Source organism: Neoarthrinium moseri (genome assembly GCF_022829205.1).
Source record: "Neoarthrinium moseri strain CBS 164.80 chromosome Unknown scaffold82_Wmoseri_CBS_16480, whole genome shotgun sequence".
NCBI classification, from domain to species: domain Eukaryota; kingdom Fungi; phylum Ascomycota; class Sordariomycetes; order Amphisphaeriales; family Apiosporaceae; genus Neoarthrinium; species Neoarthrinium moseri.
This window is the reverse complement of record NW_026055196.1, coordinates 64,942-83,450: the sequence shown is the minus strand read 5'-3', so window position 1 is coordinate 83,450 and position 18,509 is coordinate 64,942. Positions and strand designations below refer to the sequence as shown.

At 51.2% G+C, this 18,509-nt stretch overlaps 8 protein-coding genes across 8 annotated transcripts; 6 read left to right on the top strand and 2 right to left on the bottom strand.

The window, feature by feature from the left end:
- Positions 1-178: 178 nt before the first annotated feature.
- JN550_012253 (uncharacterized protein) lies at positions 179-1,919 on the top strand (the record flags this gene model as incomplete). Its single annotated transcript, XM_049310709.1, has 5 exons — positions 179-316; positions 372-435; positions 488-740; positions 795-972; positions 1,038-1,919. 5 exons carry the CDS (start codon positions 179-181, stop codon positions 1,917-1,919), a joined length of 1,515 nt encoding a protein of 504 aa, XP_049165785.1.
- Positions 1,920-2,522: 603 nt separating this feature from the next.
- JN550_012252 (uncharacterized protein) lies at positions 2,523-4,863 on the top strand (the record flags this gene model as incomplete). Its single annotated transcript, XM_049310708.1, has 5 exons — positions 2,523-2,857; positions 2,915-3,617; positions 3,669-3,863; positions 3,920-4,569; positions 4,632-4,863. The coding sequence occupies 5 exons, from the start codon at positions 2,523-2,525 to the stop codon at positions 4,861-4,863; spliced, it is 2,115 nt and encodes a 704-aa protein (XP_049165784.1).
- Positions 4,864-4,939: 76 nt separating this feature from the next.
- Positions 4,940-6,499, bottom strand: JN550_012251 (uncharacterized protein; the record flags this gene model as incomplete). Its single annotated transcript, XM_049310707.1, has 4 exons — positions 4,940-5,451; positions 5,533-5,770; positions 5,906-6,135; positions 6,196-6,499. The coding sequence occupies 4 exons, from the start codon at positions 6,497-6,499 to the stop codon at positions 4,940-4,942; spliced, it is 1,284 nt and encodes a 427-aa protein (XP_049165783.1).
- Positions 6,500-6,873: 374 nt separating this feature from the next.
- On the top strand, positions 6,874-9,423 carry JN550_012250 (uncharacterized protein; the record flags this gene model as incomplete). The annotated part of the gene is made up of 9 exons (XM_049310706.1): positions 6,874-6,920; positions 7,034-7,134; positions 7,199-7,269; positions 7,331-7,401; positions 7,475-7,766; positions 7,834-8,595; positions 8,662-8,766; positions 8,822-8,970; positions 9,042-9,423. The coding sequence occupies 9 exons, from the start codon at positions 6,874-6,876 to the stop codon at positions 9,421-9,423; spliced, it is 1,980 nt and encodes a 659-aa protein (XP_049165782.1).
- Positions 9,424-10,063: 640 nt separating this feature from the next.
- Positions 10,064-11,829, top strand: JN550_012249 (uncharacterized protein; the record flags this gene model as incomplete). The annotated part of the gene is made up of 5 exons (XM_049310705.1): positions 10,064-10,655; positions 10,926-10,960; positions 11,017-11,250; positions 11,309-11,629; positions 11,704-11,829. The coding sequence occupies 5 exons, from the start codon at positions 10,064-10,066 to the stop codon at positions 11,827-11,829; spliced, it is 1,308 nt and encodes a 435-aa protein (XP_049165781.1).
- A 688-nt stretch (positions 11,830-12,517) lies between these two features.
- On the top strand, positions 12,518-14,724 carry JN550_012248 (uncharacterized protein; the record flags this gene model as incomplete). The annotated part of the gene is made up of 2 exons (XM_049310704.1): positions 12,518-12,664; positions 12,787-14,724. 2 exons carry the CDS (start codon positions 12,518-12,520, stop codon positions 14,722-14,724), a joined length of 2,085 nt encoding a protein of 694 aa, XP_049165780.1.
- A 505-nt stretch (positions 14,725-15,229) lies between these two features.
- On the bottom strand, positions 15,230-15,796 carry JN550_012247 (uncharacterized protein; the record flags this gene model as incomplete). The annotated part of the gene is made up of 1 exon (XM_049310703.1): positions 15,230-15,796. The coding sequence occupies one exon, from the start codon at positions 15,794-15,796 to the stop codon at positions 15,230-15,232; it is 567 nt and encodes a 188-aa protein (XP_049165779.1).
- An 801-nt stretch (positions 15,797-16,597) lies between these two features.
- JN550_012246 (uncharacterized protein) lies at positions 16,598-18,430 on the top strand (the record flags this gene model as incomplete). Its single annotated transcript, XM_049310702.1, has 4 exons — positions 16,598-16,944; positions 16,998-17,428; positions 17,491-18,216; positions 18,276-18,430. 4 exons carry the CDS (start codon positions 16,598-16,600, stop codon positions 18,428-18,430), a joined length of 1,659 nt encoding a protein of 552 aa, XP_049165778.1.
- Between the last annotated feature and the right edge of the window lie 79 nt (positions 18,431-18,509).

Below are 18,509 nucleotides of genomic sequence, written 5' to 3'. Positions count from 1 at the left end.
AATTCGTCGAGCCGCACTGCTGGTGCTTTGAGTTGGTGCTCCTTACGGCCGCGTGCATGGCGACATCAGATTGTGATAAAACTTGAACAGCGAGGGAACGATTTGGCGTTCCGCTCCTTCACCATTCAATCGCCCGAACAGCAAGATGTCGAGCAGCTGCCCCCGTTCTTCCTCCACCATGGAGGAGGAGGAGAAGAGGAGTGCGAGCCACTGTGCTGAAATGCCACAAAGCATATCTGGCTTGAGCCCCGAAGACGCCGAGTTCCTCGCCACCTATCCGGTCGAGAGCCAGAGGCGGGCTATTCGCAAGGTCGACGTGAGTGTTTGAACCACTCTGGGCTGCAGGATCATGCTGACAAGATCCGCTTCAGTGGAGGCTCATTCCCATGCTACTGTTCCTGTACCTAATCACCTACCTCGACAAGACCAATATCGGTAAGCGACGGACGTGATGCCTAACCAAAAGCAAGCCATTAACCTAGAGAAGGCAACGCGAAGATTGAGGGGCTGCTCTCTAGCCTACATATGAAAGAAGACCAGTACAATATCGCCTTGTCAATATTCTTCATACCGTACATCCTTGCCGAAGTTCCGAGCAACATGATCCTGGAGAAGTTCAAAAAACCTTCCATCTTTATGGGACTCATTGTCCTTAGCTGGGGTGTCGTGATGACCTTTACTGGCCTCATTCAGAACTTCTCTCAACTGTGCGCTCTCCGATTTCTCCTCGGACTGTTTGAGTAAGCCGTTGATCTTATGTTGGACCTGTTCAGTACTGACAGCCTTGCTATTAGAGCGGGATTCTTTCCCGGAGCCATTTTATTGGTTTCGAAGTGGTATATGCCCCACGAAACCCAAACCCGTATTGCTCTGCTCTATTCTTCTGCCGCATCTGGAGGCGCTTTCTCTGGATTGCTGGCTTTTGGCATCACGAAGATGAATGGCCTTGGTGGCCTTGAAGGATGGAGATGGGTAAGTTTCAACACAACACTCCAGCCCGCTTACCGCACTTGGGCCTAACGTGACACATCGGACAGATATTCATCATTGAAGGTTTAGCCACAGTCATCATGGGCGGGCTCTGCTTCTTGCTCCTCATTGACTCGCCTGTTCTTTCCCACCGCTGGCTCCAGCCCGACGAGATTCGATTCCTTGAGCTCCGTCAGGCCGCTCGCAGGGTAGAGCTCGTCAAAGAAGGCGGCAAGAAGCGGTTTGATAAAGATGCTTTGCTTGCCGTTCTCTGCGACTGGAAAATTTACCTCCTCGTTTTTGGCAGCTGGTCTAACGCGGTGCCAAACTACGCCATGAAGTTCACAATGCCAACAATTGTCAAGTCGATGGGGTTCACCTCAGCCACCGCTCAGCTTCTTACAATCCCTCCCTATGCCTGTGGTGCCATCTCCGCCTTTGTTTTAGCAATGCTTGCCGACAAGTGTAGATGGCGTATGCCCTTCATCGTGGGACCGCAATTGCTATTAATCGTGGCGTTTACGATTCTCTTCGTCAAAGCTGCGGAAATCTCGCGTAACATCGGCCTCTGCTACTTCGCTGTTTGTCTCGCCTGCACAGGCATGTATCCTATCTTCCCCGGTGTCAACGCCTGGAATGTCGCGAACTCAGCCGGTGCTGCGAAACGGGCAATCAGCATCGGCTACCTCGTCTGCGCCGGCAACATCGGTGGCGTCATTGGAAGTTACATCTACAAAGATGACGAAGCCCCGAGATATCCCACCGGTTACGGGAACTCGCTTGCATTTGCATCGGCTGGTATCGTTGCGATGCTTGTGCTCGAGTTCGCGCTTTGGTCGATCAATAAGAAGAATGCCAAGATGACCGAGGATGAGGTGCGCCAACTCTACAGCGAGGAGGATTTGCATAAGCTTGGTGATCGGAGTCCTCTCTTCAAATATGCTCTTTAGTACTTTCCAGACATTTAGCGACATACCTGTAGCAGCGACTGGAGTTGGGAGTTTTCCTAAGTTTTATACCTTGCTCGATGGAGGTATCGTTACTCGTTCTTTCATTATTTACACAATACTGTATGGAACCATGTGGGCCAGTAATTGGGCAAAATACGTACTTTCTAGACTCGTGGGGCATAATGACATTTTTTCACCCAACCCGCACAATCAAACCTTTAATGTTATACCTTTAATGTTCTCAGGATGGATCTTGAGTGTGTGTCACGCGAACATTCATGTACCTCATAAAGCAATTATGCAAGTTTATGACAATTATCAGTGTGAACAATGAGGGGCGCGTTGACTACCCAAATTGGGTGTAGTTGGCCGCGACGGGTGGAGCTGGAAGGTATTCCGCCCCGCCAAGGGAACCGGCCCATCAGTGTAGTGCAGTTCTAGGCTCTCCTGGTAGTTAATATGTTGCCGGTTTATCATCCGCGGTCCACTGACTGTATATATAAACAAATACCCCCTTTTCTAGAGTTTCGACTTCCATTCATTTGTTTAATATCCCACTCGTACCCAGTGTCAATTTCTTAGGAGATCAACTTGTCGACTGCAATGTTGCTTCCACATCCTCTAGCAAACCTCAGTGTGGAGGAGACAAACATCGCCTCAGAGGTGGTGAAGAAATGCCACCCGGATTCAATACTCGACTTCCGGGTGATTTACCTCCAAGAACCTCTCAAGGCCGAATTGGTCAAGTTTCTAGATCTTGAGCATGCAGGTCATGTTACCCCTGAGTCTCCAAGGCCTCCACGTCTGGCCCGCGTTCATTATGGTGTCATTCGCAAAGAGCAGCAACCTGAATCAGTTGAGGCTGTGGTTGACATTGAGAAAAAGGAGCGAATCTCCTATGAAACAGTTCCGGAAGGCGTCCATTATAGTTTCACCATGTAAGGATCCACTTATATGACTACAGCTACCATAAGCGACTGACAAGTTTTCTTTAGGGATGAACTCGTTTCCGTCGTGAAGGTTTGCGAGAGCTCGTCTCTACTGCAAGCCAAAATTGCAGCCCTCGCACTTCCAGAGGGGTTCCAGGCTGTCATTGAACCATGGCCATACGGTGGTCTTGACAAAGGAGACGAGGACCGGCGCTATTTCCAAGCTCTTGTGTTCGCCATGGATATGCGAAGTGGCAATCCGGATGCGAATTTCTATAGTTACCCGCTTCCTCTGATTCCTGTGGTGGACTGGCTGAAAAAGGAAGTCATCCGAGTGGATGAGCTGTCCACAGGCGGTGAACACGACCCGTACATTAGTACGGCGCCGACCTCCGGCGTTATTGATCATTGCAAACCATCAGACTACGTGCCAGAGATGACCATTTACGGCATGCGGACTGACCTTCAACCGCTCAGTGTCATCCAGCCTAATGGTCCCAGCTTTTCGGTTGAAGACGAGAGTCTAGTCAAATGGCAGAAGTGGAGGATGCGCGTGAGCTTCAACCCGCGCGAGGGCGCCGTGCTACATGACATTCGGTATGACGGGCGGCCTGTCCTATATCGCCTGTCCATCAGTGATATGACAGTGCCTTATGCTGATCCTCGAGCCCCCTTCCATCGAAAGCAGGCCTTTGACTTTGGCGATGGAGGGGTTGGTCATTGCGCCAACAATCTCGAGCTCGGCTGCGACTGCTTAGGCGTTATCAAGGTAAAGCAATCATAACATCTGCCGATGATTGTCTCGTTAATTCGTTCAAAGTACTTCGACGGAGTTGTCAACAAGCCAGATGGAAAAGCCGAAGTATCACGAAACGTCATTTGTCTCCATGAACAGGACAACGGTATTAACTGGAAGCACACCAACTGGAGAACAGGCAGGGCCGTAGTCACCCGTCGCCGAGAACTTGTCGTACAGTACATCCTCACCGTTGCGAACTATGAGTATATTTTCAACGTAAGTTTTATTCTCAATCTTGCATATAGTAAGATACTAAGAGATTCGGATTGCAGTACAAGTTCGATCAAGCTGGAGGTATTGCAGTTGAAGTACGTGCGACGGGCATCGTGTCTGCCGTGAATATCGACCCTGGCAAGACAGCACCGTGGGGAAATGTTGTCTCACCGGGTGTTCTCGCTCAGAATCACCAGCATGTTTTCTGCGTGCGGATTGATCCAAGTATTGATGGGCATGAGAATACTGTCGTGCAGCAGGAGTCTCTGCCTCTTCCATTCGACGCCAGGCAAAACCCGAATGGCAATGCCTACCGTGTCCAGGAGACACGCATCACCACATCCGGAGGGTTTGATGCTGCGCCACAGAATGCCAGGCTCTTCAAGATCCAGAACTTGGACAAGTCGAATCCCGTCAGTGGCAAGCCAGTGGGATACAAAATCGTGCCACCAGCGACGCAATTACTCTTGGCGGACCCTAGAAGCCGACAGGCTCAGCGTGCCCTTTTCGGACAGCATCACTTGTGGGTAACTAAGTATAAAGATGACGAGCTCTATGCAGGTGGTCGGTACACCTTGCAGAGCAAAGTGGAAAAGGAGGGCGTTGCTGACGCGGCAGCTCGTTGTGACGACGTTCTCCAGAGCGACGTAGTCGTCTGGAGCGTATTTGGGCTGACGCATAATCCACGAGTAGAGGATTGGCCAGTGATGTAAGTTTCTCACTTCAGTGATCCCCGAAGCCGCTATTTTGACACTGACAACAATTGGATAGGCCCGTAGAGATGATCCAACTTCACATCAATCCTGTGGACTTCTTTACAGCTAATCCGGCCATTGATGTACCCTCAAATCGCGACATCGCGTCCAAGCTTTGCAGCGGGCAGGACGTTATTGAAAATGAAGCGGTGGTTAATGGCATAGCCAGTTGTGGCACAAGTGCAGTGGATAAGAAGGAGTCGTTGTGTAGTTCTGGTGACTGCGTTCTCAACCAGCGCATAAAATAAAAGTGTGATTGGCCGATTCAAATAGCACAGATAGAATTCCATAGCCCATGGACATGAATCTTCTTACAGGACTCTTTCAGAACAACGCAATCTCTATATTCCGTCCTCGAGCAGCCTCTTCGATATCGAACTTTTCATCACCTGATGATCGGGCTTCATCGAGAAGCTCCAGCAAAGATGACGAAAACTTGGTTGGTGAGATTTCAAGAAATCTCAGGCGAATGTTATTCATGAGTTCTTGCCACGTTGGGTGCAGCGACAGAGTAGAGAACTCCAAAGATGCCGTGGCAAATGGGTAAAGCAGCCCGTGGTGCAGCGAGGTCTGCCGTTTGTCTTCAGCCGCTTCAAGGCCTCGGCACATTGCCTCCAACGAGCACAATAGTCGGCAAAGCACAACCTCGGTGGGTGGGAAGGTACCAGAGACAGGGTAGTTAGTTGGAATAATAGCGTTGGAATGAGTTATTGGAGCGCCTCGTAGCCGACGTCGGCGGCGGATGTCAAGAATGCCGGCATATCTCCAACTATCCCAATGGTGACACTCGAGGAAATTGCCAACCAGGCCCTGCCAAGTCCACAGTTGGGATTCAGCTAACATGTCATCGTCTTGAGTAATTCGCGCGAAGATGTCGAGTAAGCTTCTGGGTACACCAGTCACTATTTCTACCTCACCCATCAAGGGACTTGCGTCGGCGACTGTAACACCGCGAATTTGCGTCCACAAGTTCATACTTGGTTGTGTGCGGCCAATGACGAACGTTGGTAGATCCATGACGCCCAATACCTCCAAAGTATGCTGGACTGGAGGATTCAGCTTGGGGTCGGATATACTATTCTCTAGTAGGGTACCGAGATTGTGAACATCCGTGATCAATCTAAGGTATGGAGTAAACGGCTGGGCTTGCAAGAGCTACCATGTCACATGTCAGCATTGCCACTAATGTAGGAACCAAGATAATACACAAATCAAGTTGTTGCGAGTTTTCCACAGATAAGGGGCTGGGTGCCTCACGCAAAGAGTACAGAGTAGTAGTCCACTACAGACAGTAGCTGTGCCCCGCTTGTCACCTCGAGTCGTGAGTTCAGTGCGAAAGACTTGAAGAGCACGATCTATATGCTCTAGGGACGCAATTGTCAAACCGTCTTCAAGGAAGGTCTGTAGTGCGGCCGCCACGACTATGATAGACTCGGAGTCCCTCGACATGACATCGAAGAACGGGGCAAGCCAACCGTAGATTCGGGCGCTGCAGATATGATGGAGACCTCCGGCGAGGACTTTCAAGGTCTTAGTTGAAAGGTGTTTCCGGCAATGGCTGTATTTTGGGGTCAACTTACATCTATCGAACGCCAATCGCTCCTTTTTGGTGATCGGACGCATCCTTCCCAGCGAGGAGATGTCGACATTCGTTTGTGCAGACTCGGCAGACGCGATAGGCATCTCTGGCTGTGGTATCATCATTCCCGGGTTGACACCGACAAATCTGCCTCTGGAAGCTATACCGTTGGCCCACCGCACCGGGCGCAAGTAACCACCACATTTGGCGTTGCGGCTGACGCATGCCTTACATTCTGGTCGTGTCTCGTCGCACTTGCGCTTGCGTTTCCTACAAGTCAGGCATCCGGTTCTGGACTTGGCCATACTTCTAACACCAGGATTACGGTACCCCGTAGTTGATCGGTTGGCAGAAACAGAGACGGCACAAACTGCTTATTCCTTGTCCCGATGGTCATTCGTGCTGGCAGCTGGTTGGAAAGAGGGTCATGCACCATGGGGCTCGCTTATCGAAGAAGGCCAGGGGCCACATTTTGGGTCCGTGGACTCGTGAGGGAGGAGATGGCGCATTTATTACCCCCAAAGGGTAAAAGGAAAGTGGGTCCCGGCACCCCAGAAATTGAACTACCGAAGCTCCAGCCCGAGGTGTTTGGCCCTTTTGATAGTCTTATCACTAGGTTCTTATTACGTTCTTGGGGTAACAGATATCAATGCGCTAGGCCGCTTGATTTGGCGAGATAATGGCCAAGATCTCAATGGCCAAAGTCCTGCCGCTAGGCATTCCCAGGTCTATAAGTGGTACAGAAGTTACCATATCCCAACTCCGCCTGGTTCCACTATTCTCTCTACTACCACGCTTGTTTGACTCCATGTTTGTTCTTGCTCACTTCTGAGACGCAGACCACAACGCGAAGGAAAGAAGTTCATCTTGACGGCGGCGAGGGCCATGGCGGCCCACGACGAAATGATGTATCCTCCGGGAACGGTCACTTTGATTGATTGTTCGTAGTACACGGCAATGCTTTGTTGGCTTGGCATCAGCTAACAGCAATCTTCGTTACTCAGTCCAGGAGGCGACCGAAACCAAGAGAGTCGTGCTCTCCCCGCAGCCTTCCTCCGATCCCAACGAACCTCTTGTACGGCACTCTCCAATGTGCTTCCTCACCTGACTCTTTTACTCATTACTTCCTGGTGTAGAATTGGCCGCTATGGCGAAAGAATCTCAATATGGCACTCATCTTTGGCATGACAATCGCTGCATTCGCTGTGTAAGTCTTTGTGTCCGACATGCAAGGCTGAAACTATTAGCTGTTGGGCGGTCTTGACTTATAGGAATACTAGTTTGATGATCCAGACTGTGTTCTGGCAACAGATGGTGGTAGACATGCCCGTTACCATCACTGATCTGAGCAACGCGCAATCAGCACAGTTAGCCGGCCTTGCGGTCGGCTGTCTGTTCTTCATCCCACTTACCGTTAAATACGGACGTCGACCTACCTATATCTTGTCGACAGCCGTCCTGGCGGCGACCGCGTGGTGGTCAGCTAAGATGACCACCCTCTGGGAGCTGATGGTGACTTCAGTTGTGAGCGGATTGGCAGGCGCTATTAACGAGACCGCCGTTCAAATGACAGTAAGAAAGAGAAGCCAAGTGCTTACTCCTGACAAAAAGAACCATTGGGTGCTAATCCGATCCATAGATAGCAGACCTGTTCTTCGTGCACCAGAGAGGGCGGGCTAACGGCGTATATTTCGTCGCCGTCAACTTTGGTAGTTTTCTATGCCCGCTGGCTGCTGGTGCACAAGCGGCAACACAAGGGTGGCGTTTCTCCTACTATGCGCTTTCTATCTGCTTGACTATTCTCTTCGTTGCTTTCTGTTTCTTGTACGAAGAAACCAAATACGTCCCAGTCAATATTGGGAGCGTGCAAGTCGCCACACAGTCGATCGAAGATGATCAAGAGGCGAAGACCGACGCCACCAGCCAGGACAAGCTATCACCGCTGAATAGAACAAGATCTCAGTCTATTTCGTCAACTCCCACATACCAAACTCACACCTATTCCCAACGAATGCGGCTCTGGACCCCTACGGACGAAAGCCTGTGGAAAGTTTTCATTCTTCCACTTCACGTCATTACATTGCCGCACGTCATGTTTACGGCACTGCAGTTTGCATCCGGAGTAGCCTGGTTGGTGCTGCTCATGGCTATGACCTCTGTCATTTTCTCTGCGCCTCCATACAACTTTGATACCTCTGGTGTGGGCTATATGACACTTGGCCCGTTTGTTGGCAACGTACTGGGTAACATTTATGGTGGTCCTATGTCTGATTGGTTCGTTCTCCGAATAGCGAAGCGTAACGGGAGGTTATTCGAGCCGGAGATGCGACTTCACCAACTTTGTGTATCGGTGGTCTTTATGGCAGGCGGGCTCATCATGTTCGGGGTGACATCTGATAAGGTCAGTGAAACGAATAACCTTTCTTTAGACGTTTCACTTTTTCACATGGTCTAATCCTGCAATTAGGGATTGCACTGGATCTTGCCAAGCATTGGTGGTGCATTGTTTGCGTTTGGTCTTGGTTCAACCGGCGAAATTGCCTTCACCATGTTGATTGACTCCTATACCAAAGTAGGTCATGACACCCAATTCAACGACAGTAAACGTACTAATAAATCACCTAAAGCTCACCGCCGAAGCGTTTGTTGGTGTCGCGTTCCTCAGAAACGCTGTTAGTATCGGTATCCCCTCTGCCATGGTTCCATGGTGGACTGCGATGGGCCTTAGCAACATGTACATCGTTTGTGGTTTTGTTTCTCTTGCTATTGGCTTGTTGTATGTTCCCCTTGTCATCTGGGGCAAAAAGATACGGATAGCCTTGACGCCAAGATATGAGTCTCTGATAGCCAAAAAGGGGCTCAGCTGATCGATTGGACTTGCACTCGTCAGAAGAAAGCCATCAAGATTTCCATTCGCTTCAAGGACATCTATTCAGCACATAGCTTCCATAGCCACCTTGCCTGTCTCAACATTACTCAGAACATTTGCAAACAACGATATGCGGTTCAAGCTAAAGGTCACGTTCCAAATACTCTATCGCAAGGCAGCTTTATCTCGTCTCGGAAAATCTCTCAGCTCCCTGTGTCATTTTGGGCTATTTGTGTCGGACCTGCTAGGTGTGGCAATCCCGATGAGGTGGCCCCTGAGGTGGGTTTCAAGCTGTTCTTAGACTTCTGGGCGGGCGCTGGCGACAAATTACTGCTCCGTTATCCCGGAGTAGGAAGCTGAACAACCCCCTATCACCATAGCGCAGGCAGTTCTACGCGCCGAACACAAAGCATTCCCATCAATCCCATCTTTCCAGGTCTGACTCGACTGCGCTGATACAGAATGACCGCAAGTGCCGTCTCCAAGCTGAATCTGCCTGGATCTTGTATTCAAGAAGACAACCCAATCGTAAGACTATGGTGGCGGCAGTTCATGTTGTAGTCGAAGCTCAATCGGTGACTATCCCGCTTGCCCTACCCCAACGTTCAATCATTTTTGGAAGCGTGATGCAAGGACACGCAGTACAAGTGCGGGGGTGTACGACATGTAGCAATAGTCTGCGAGATTTTGCAACTGCATCACTTAGTACCTTAGTCATGCCATGCGTTTACTGCAAGTGGATACACCAATGATCATTTTCATTGGTCTCGTGGCATTATGCGTTCGCATATTTGACACCATCTCAAGTTGACCGGTCACAATATATCTCCATGGATCAGCGTCCCCACCAATGAAAAGCCCTTATAAAAAATCTGTGTGTGCCGAATGAACAAATATGAATATATATATACCTGGCTTAAAGTTGATATGTTATTTCCTTCCCCAGTGCCAGATTGAATTCTAAGACTGCGAAGTCAGACATTGCAGGTCTGTTTGCATCATGGATACAATAACACAGAGCCTTGGTTTTTGGTACCATGGAACAAACGCTTTGGTCTTTCTCGGTATTGCCGTGGCTGTGGTGGGTGCGGTCATCTCTACTGCGAGACAATGGTTTCGTCTTAGCCATGTTCCTGGTCCATTCATCGCTTCGATAACTAGCCTATGGGCATACCGCTCTATAAGCCGTCTGCGCTTCCACCAGACTGCGGAAGATCTCCAGAAAAGATATGGTAAAATTGTACGAATCACACCAACCGACGTGTTAATATCAGATCCTGACACCTTGTGGCGTATTAACTCGGCCCGCTCATCATATACACGTGGCAACTGGTACGGAAGCATCCGATTCAATCCATATGGCGACAGCGTATTCAGCGAGCTGGACACAGCGAAGCACGATAAACGAAAAGCCAAGCTGACCTTCGGGTTTTCCGGAAAGGGCCTTCTGGACATCGAGGGCAGTGTAGACCAGCACATAGCCGTCCTAGTAGACGTGTTGAAGAACAGAATCAACGAGGGCAACGGACAGGCTATCGTTGATATGGGCCTTTTACTTCAGTATTTCCAAGTTGACCTCATCACACTAGCAGGTATGGGGAAGGCGTGGGGGAATCTGAGCTCGAACAAGGACCATTTCCAATATTTGACTAGTGCGGATAAGTTGTTCCAATTTGTCCATGCTACCTCTATGGTTCCAACGTTTCGTACTGTTTTGTTCTCGCCACTTTTCCTCCGTCTTTTCGGCGCAAGTACGACTACTGGATGGCTAGGGTAGCTATTCATTCCGCTTTGAATGGGGTTCCAGCCAGCTGATACTGCACACAGAGAACTTAAGAAAGCTGTTGAGCGGCGAGTTAAAGGCGAAAAGGAGCAAGACGTTGGCGGAGACATGCTGGTAGGTTGAGTGCATGTATTGCTCGATGCAGTAATTTTGAAACTGATGGAGTGCAGGAGGAGTGGCTAAAGCACGACCTTTCGCCTACCGAAGCGGAGTTGGATCTTTCGGTGCAGGTGCCTGCTGGGACGGAGACATCCATCACAACAATTCGTGGCATACTGATGTACCTGATAACGTCGCCCAGTATTTACTACAAACTTAAGAAAGAGATATCAGATGGCATTGAGCACGGTCGTATTTCAAGGCCAATCAAGAACGAGGAAGCACGAAATCTCCCCTACCTGCAGGTCAGATGCACTTACTCCTTTCCTTTATACTTGGATTGCTAACTCAATCGTGTAACAGGCGGTTCTCAGTGAAGGGATGCGTATGAGTCCTCCACTAACGGCGGGATTCCCGAAAACGGTGCCGCCCGGAGGGGACGTCATCTGCGGAAAGATGCTTCCAGCAGGCACAGAGGTTCACACCAACTACATCGCACTAATGAAAGACGAGGAGGTTTTTGGTCGCGACGCTGAGATGTTCCGCCCAGAGCGGTTTATTGACTGTGACGAGGCTACCAAAGCAAGGCGCAAGAAGGTAGTGGACCTCAATTTCGGTCATGGTCGTTGGCTGTGTCTCGGGAGAGTGTTGGCATTAATGGAATTGAACAAAATTTTTGTCGAGGTGAGCGTGGCTCTTTCCCCTGAATATCCCAAAGTTTGGTTCTATAATAGTGTGGAACACTAATGGTCGTGCAGCTTTTGAGATCGTTTGATTTCCAAGTCGTCAACCCTGAGAATCCTTGGCTCCGAGAGTCCACACTGACCTTCTACATCAAGGACTTCTTTGTGCAAGTCAGGACTGATTCGCTTAGCGGAAGATAGTCTGGGAATTGGACATGAGACATTTAATATGGTCACCTTCTGCTGGTTGTGTAAGCTGGACCGTTACTCTACCTCCATCAGCTATTAGACTGGTTTTTGGGCTTCACATAGTTGACTTACTGATGTGGTATGGTCAGGCGAGATCGTATTTTTGGGTTTAGTGAATTTGCATCCCTTGAAGCTGTGCATGCAGGGTCGCAAAGGCGGTAAAGTCTATCTATACCTGACAACGTACTCAGTTCGCTTCTTGTACAAGTTGTTCCTTACCACTCTGGTATGATTCAATGGCCCTGCAAATGATCTGGTACAGGTTTGCGCAAAGCACTAGTTGCACTCTACAGAGTTTGCCAGTTTCGGATTGCGCATTCCTCTTCAAGCCGCCAACGCTCTAAGTAAGCTGCCCTTGGCACGTGTCTCGGCCTTGATCGGGGTTCTGGTAGTGTGCGATACTATTGTATCTATTTTACCCTCTCCTCCTTTCACAAGCACACTAGTAGGAGCTGCTCTGTTGTCGGCCTCAAGCGAGAGTTCATCCCGTACTTGATATGACACTTGGGAGGCATTGGGCTGTCACGTGAGCCGAAAGTGGCGTAGAAGTCCGGGCCGCCCCACAGTATCACCCCGGATTTTCGGATTCGCATCCACTTCGTCTCAACAAGAAACACGCGATGTGCTGACTTACCAAGCCATGTCTGCATCCACACCTGCTTCCGAGGTCTCTCAGTCCCATAAGCAAGATTCCCAGGATTTTTCAAACCCCCAGCTGCCTCGACATAAGCGAGTGCTCTCCGTTTCGTCCCCAGAATCGACTGAAAATCGGAGGAAGGCCCCCAAAGTTAGCCGGGCCTGTGACCACTGCAAAGCCAAGAAGGCAAGATGCTCAGGGACATTGCCTTGCACTCGCTGTGTCCAGCGCAGTCTACAGTGTGTGTATGATGCTAAGTACACCCGTGGCAGAGCGCGGACCCCACCGGCCGGCAGGTGAGCTTCAGCACAGGAACGCCACGCACAGACAGTTGGCTGATCAGTATCACCACCAGGCCGCAGGCTATAGAAGTATCGTATCCAACTGGCAGTACAAACACACCCTTGGCAGCTGCTAGCGCTAGACCCAGCCAGCCTGCGGAGCCCCGTAGCAGGCTTGGCTCGCCGAATCTGGATGCTGATGAAATCGAAGGGCAATACTACGAGCCCACCTCTGGACTCAATTTCCTTCACCGAGCTCACAGACGGCTGTCAACTCAGATCAGCAATGTCAACCCGCATATTCATAGTGGGTCCGAGCGGACGCAGCCTCTTGAGACAGCCGGTGACAAACCTCTGCATGGTGATATCCGAGTGACCGGCCCAGTGGAGCTGCCAGCCACCGCATACGACCTACTGACCTCGTACTTTGAAGTTTGCCTTGTTACATACATCATGTTTCACCGAAGAACCGTGATGGCGTGGATGGATACGGTACAGAGAAACATGCGACAAGGCCTGCTTCCAACCCACGAGATCAGTAATTCCAAGCTCGCCGTCCTTTTCACAATCATGGCAATCACAACACTCAAAGCAAAGAAGATGAATAAGACCCCAAGTGATTCATGGAACGAAGAAGACATATTACTTGTCACCGATAGGTACTACTCCATGGCTGCTTCGCTCACCGAAACAGAAAAAGGCCTTCCGCAGTTGGAGTCGGCTCAGGCGAGGCTGATACAGGTCCTATATCTTCTGCAGACATTCAGAATGAACAAGGCATGGTATCTTCTTGGCAACACATATCAGATCATAGTTGCGCTCGGCATGCACCGAAGGTCAAGCCAGAACTCCAGCCGCACCCCAAGCACTCGTGACGACTATATACACTCACAGTGCCAGCGAAGGACCTTGTGGGTTGCATATACTATCGATACGTACCTTAGTGTCGTCTTTGGGAGGCCTCGATATTTCCGCGACGAGGACATCAACCAAGACTTCCCAGATTCAATCAACGATGAAAATATGAGCCCACAAGGACCGCAAGCATTGGACGACGGATTCGAACGGGACAGCATCATGGAAGGGGTCATAGCACATGCTAAGCTGTCCAGAATCATTGGAACCACTTCGAGAGACGTGTACTCCATCTTCGCCGCCTCAAAACAGGACCGGCTGGCTGCGGCGAACTTGGCACGCCAGGAGCTACGAAAGTGGCGATCCGGGTTGCCTGCCCATTTGAGCTCAATCAACCCTTCGAGTCTGATACCAGGGCTACGTAGGCAGGCAATGGCACTGAAGCTAGGGTACTGTCACGCTGTTATGCACGCAAATCGGCCATTCTTGCTGGATAGCCAGAGCACTGACCCATCAGTGAAGGAGTGCGTCGAAGACTGTCTCTCTTCAGCAAAGGTTGCTCTAACGACTTTGGTCTCGATGGCTTCGGATCGCACAATCGTGCATGCTTATTGGTGGTCTCCGTACGTGGCGTTTTGTGCGCTGACCATTACTTACGTCTGGGAGATCCAGCAACGGAGCCGTGGCCGTGAGAGCGACGACGAAAGCCGGAAACTCTTTGCCCTGGCAGAGAAATGCCATGCCAACCTCGCCCAAACTGCATCAGCGGATTCCCCAAGTCGAAGATACGCTGTTATACTAGAAGAGCTGAGGCAAGAGGCCAGGCCGCGCCGGTTATCTGCCATCTCCAGCACACCAGCCACGGAAACATCGAGGTCCACGTGCGACACAAGGTCGGAATCTCAGGGCGTGCCCTTGGCCATGCAATCGTTATCTGCGGACCACCCTGTAGGGTTCGGTCAGGCTATACAACCAGCATATGAAGTTTTCCAACCCTTCCAGGACTGGCAAACAACGGACTGGGTTGACCTGGATGCGTCCGTAAGTAATGAGCTATACATGCAGGCCAAATAGCCGGCGAGCTCGAGCAACAGCGTACTAACTACACGATGGCAGGCATTTGGCCCGTTCCAGACGTTCGACGAAACCATGAGCGCAACATATGCGATGCCTAGACAAGGTGTGGCTTCACCGATCTAGACACCCTCATAAATGTGAGGGTCAGATGTTCAGCGAATGGGGATCAGTCAGTCATGGCGTTTTGGGCGCTTCCAGCGTGTAACTAGTAGCGGGTTTCCAATTTGTACGGACAAGGCAAGACCAAAGGAGTTATTTTCATGTAAGGGATAGTCACTGTGTAGGGTTTCAAAAAGCGTTGAGTATTCTTGAAATTTGTGGAAACAAGAATCATTGGGTATCGACCTGGTAATTGGGAATCGTAGCATATTCATGATGCCATCTCTTGATTCCCCGAATGCTTCCCTTTTCCATCCGAACGCCGTGTGCCTCTAAACAGGACCCTTCGCCATCCTCGTGCTGCCTCCAATATGGCGCCGGTGCCATCTCCCACGCGTTCTTTTTACAAATGCATACCGCCCTCGTCATCGTCGCCCTCCATCTCCCGCATGCGAGCCTCCAGCTGCTGCCTCAGCTCATCGTCACTCAAGCCGCCGCGTATCGTGCCTGTCGTGAACGTGCCGTCCGACCATGCGGGGTGCTGCCTGCTCTCCGCGGCGGTGATTGATGCATGTCCATTGACTCCGTTGGTCGGCGCGGGCGGCGCCACGGTCTCGGGCTCCTCCTTCATCTCTTCGTCGTCCGGCTTGCCCTGGAACTCGGCCCAGCTCAGGCCCCGGCCCTCGACCTCGGCCTTGATGAGGGCGATGCGCTCCTGCATGCGCTCGATGACCAGCTCGTTCTCGCGGATGGCGTCGACGCAGTCCTGGTCAGGCTGGTCCGGGGCGGCGGCCGAGTCGACGGCCGAGGCGCGGCCCTCGGCGTAGGGCTTGAGCTCGGCGTTGGAGTAGTCGAGGTGCGCGATCGAGTTGCGTAGCTCCAGTACCTTGAGCGCGAGGCTGCTGGCCGGCAGCTCCTTCAGCGCCTCGGCGAAGCGGGCGGGTGATATGGGTGTTGCTTCCGAAGCCATAGTGTTGCGAGCTCAGGCCGTTTTTCCTCTTGTGATTGTGGTCGGTAGGTGTCTCGGGGGTCGTAGGGTTGGCTCGCAAGAAAGTCGATGATCTGTTGTTTGTTATGCCAAAGTCGTACACTGACCAATCTGTCAAACCGTCCAAATGTTGCCCATCGTCTACTCAACTGGGTGTTTCGTCATGCAGAAGCTGCCTGCCGCTAAAACCAGACCCTGGGCCATGCCTCGCTGACAGGGGTAGCTAAGCTTACATAGAGCCCCACGCGGGGCACCGAATGTCGGTATCCTGCCCCGATGAACGCCGGCCGCTCGCCGTTATAGTCGATGCTCTCCTGTACCACGAGACTTACGCACTCTGGAGGCCTTCTTCTGCCGAGGCCTCAACAGCCATCAAGGACCGTTAGATATCGAATATAGGCTCTACAGAATTCACAATGGTTCACTTCATTCAACAGTGAGCAGATCGGCGGGCCTGGCGGCGTCCGGTAGTTTTCGATGCGGCATCGGACCACTCCTATCAATTCTCCGCCATCCCGCTTCCACACCCTTGAATTGCGACCACTCGATTGCCTATCTTGGATAGAAGCAATGGATTTTCGACCTGACGCCATAGTCAGGGCACGTTGCAACGAAGCTCGGGTTGGGGTAGCTTGTTGACTTTCTGCCATCTCGTAACTTTCCTTCCCCGCATGCCCGGACCGCTTGCACTCTTCTTGGATTCTCAGTCACAAGCGTGATCTCGACATTCTGAAGTCTTTCCCAGACTTTCCATAACAGTTTGGAATACCGTGATCAAGCACGATGCTCTGGTCAAAATTAGCCCTTGTGGCCAATGTCTCTGCTGCCCTAGCAGCGGCTACTGGGCAACACAGTTATCAGGATGGAGGACAGCAAGTCCTGGGAGGCGCTGACTCTACCAAGTTCAAGTGTGACCTTCCGCCAGTCCTCGATCCCTCAGCAGATGGATTGCCATCTGCAAGGGACCTCTTTGATAACAAGAAGGCGTTATCCAAGCAGGTCGAAAGGCATAGTACCATTGTAAAGATTCCGTCGGTATCATACGATGACAATGGAGAACCCGGTGACGACCCAAGGTGGGATGTCTTCTACGACCTACACGACGCTCTCGCAGAGCTCTATCCATCTGTGTATGTCATCTACCCTCGCAGTTGACCACGAACTGTGAAACTAACCGTGGCAGTCATGCCCGTATGGCTCGGGAGACGGTAAATACCTTTGGGCTGGTTTTCAGTCTCAAGGGGACAGATCCCTCTTTGAGGCCGATACTGCTTACTGCTCACCAAGATGTTGTTCCCGTAGCTGATCCATCCACGTGGAAATATCCACCCTTCTCAGCTCATTTCGACGGCAGGTGGCTTTGGGGAAGAGGAGCCTCCGATGATAAGAATAGCTTAACTGGCATCTTCTCCGCTCTGGAGACTCTCCTGTCTAACCCCCAGTGGGTACCACGCCGAACCATCATCGTCGCTCTCGGCTTTGATGAAGAATCTGGGAGCCGTGGTGCCGGCTCGATTGGGCCGTTTTTGGAGGAACGGTACGGCCAGTATTCTATGGCTCTTTTGCTCGACGAAGGTGGTATGGGACTTGAGTTGCTCGAAGGCAATACCCTTTGTGAGTTTCACCCTGGGAGTGGGAGAAAAATTAATTTAAATATGTCTAACCGGCCACTCAAGATGCTTTGCCGGCTGTGACAGAGAAGGGGCATGTCGATGTGTGGATCGATCTCCAGGTTAATGGCGGACACTCCTCCACGCCATTCCCTCACACTGGCATTGGAATTCTCTCAGAAATCGTCGTCAAACTTGAGTCGAACCCTTTCAAGCCCAAAATCATTAAGGATTCGCCGATTTACAATCATTTTGCGTGCCAGGCGAGATACTCCCCTGACGCGGCGCCAAAGATTACGAAGTTAATCAAGAAGGGAGATCTTCATGGACTCGCCCACGAGCTGGCAAGCATTGACCGGCCAACGCAGTACCGCGTGCAAACGTCTCAAGCTGTCGACCTATTCAATGCAGGTGTCAAGATTAATGCCATGCCCGAGAAGGTACGCGTGGGTGTCAACTACCGCGTAGCACCGCACGACACGGCTGCCGAAGTCAAGAAAAAGATCGTCCGTGAGATCAAGCCGATTGCAGAGAAGTTCGGCTTATCCATAAGCGCATACAAGGGAGAGTCTGCCTTTGAGGAGTTCAAGCCAGCCTATGAGGTCGATTACAACGGGACGTTGACACTCACTGCGACCGCAGACACGAAAAATGCGCCAGTATCACCTACTAGTGGACCGGTATGGGATGTCTTCTCAGGTACAATCCAGCACACATTCGCTTTCGAGCACGGAAAGGTTGTCCCGGTAGGCGAACTCATGACCGGCAACACGGACACTCGATGGTATCTCAGTAAGTGGCTCCAGTGGCATAGCCTGTGAGGGCAGACAACTTGGCGCTGACACGTGCAGACCTTACGAAGAATGTGTACCGATGGGTGCCGACGCGCAAAGGCGGAACACAAAATGCGCATACAGTGAATGAGGCCATTGACATGCATGCCCACATAGAGGCTGTCAAGTTCTACTACGATTTGGTGCGCAACTTCGATGCTTCGGACGCGTAACGAGCTGCAGGGCAACAGTTTGGAATAAAAGTGTTTCCCCACGCCGGGAACGGACAAGGCCCAAAAGGGACCGATAAAA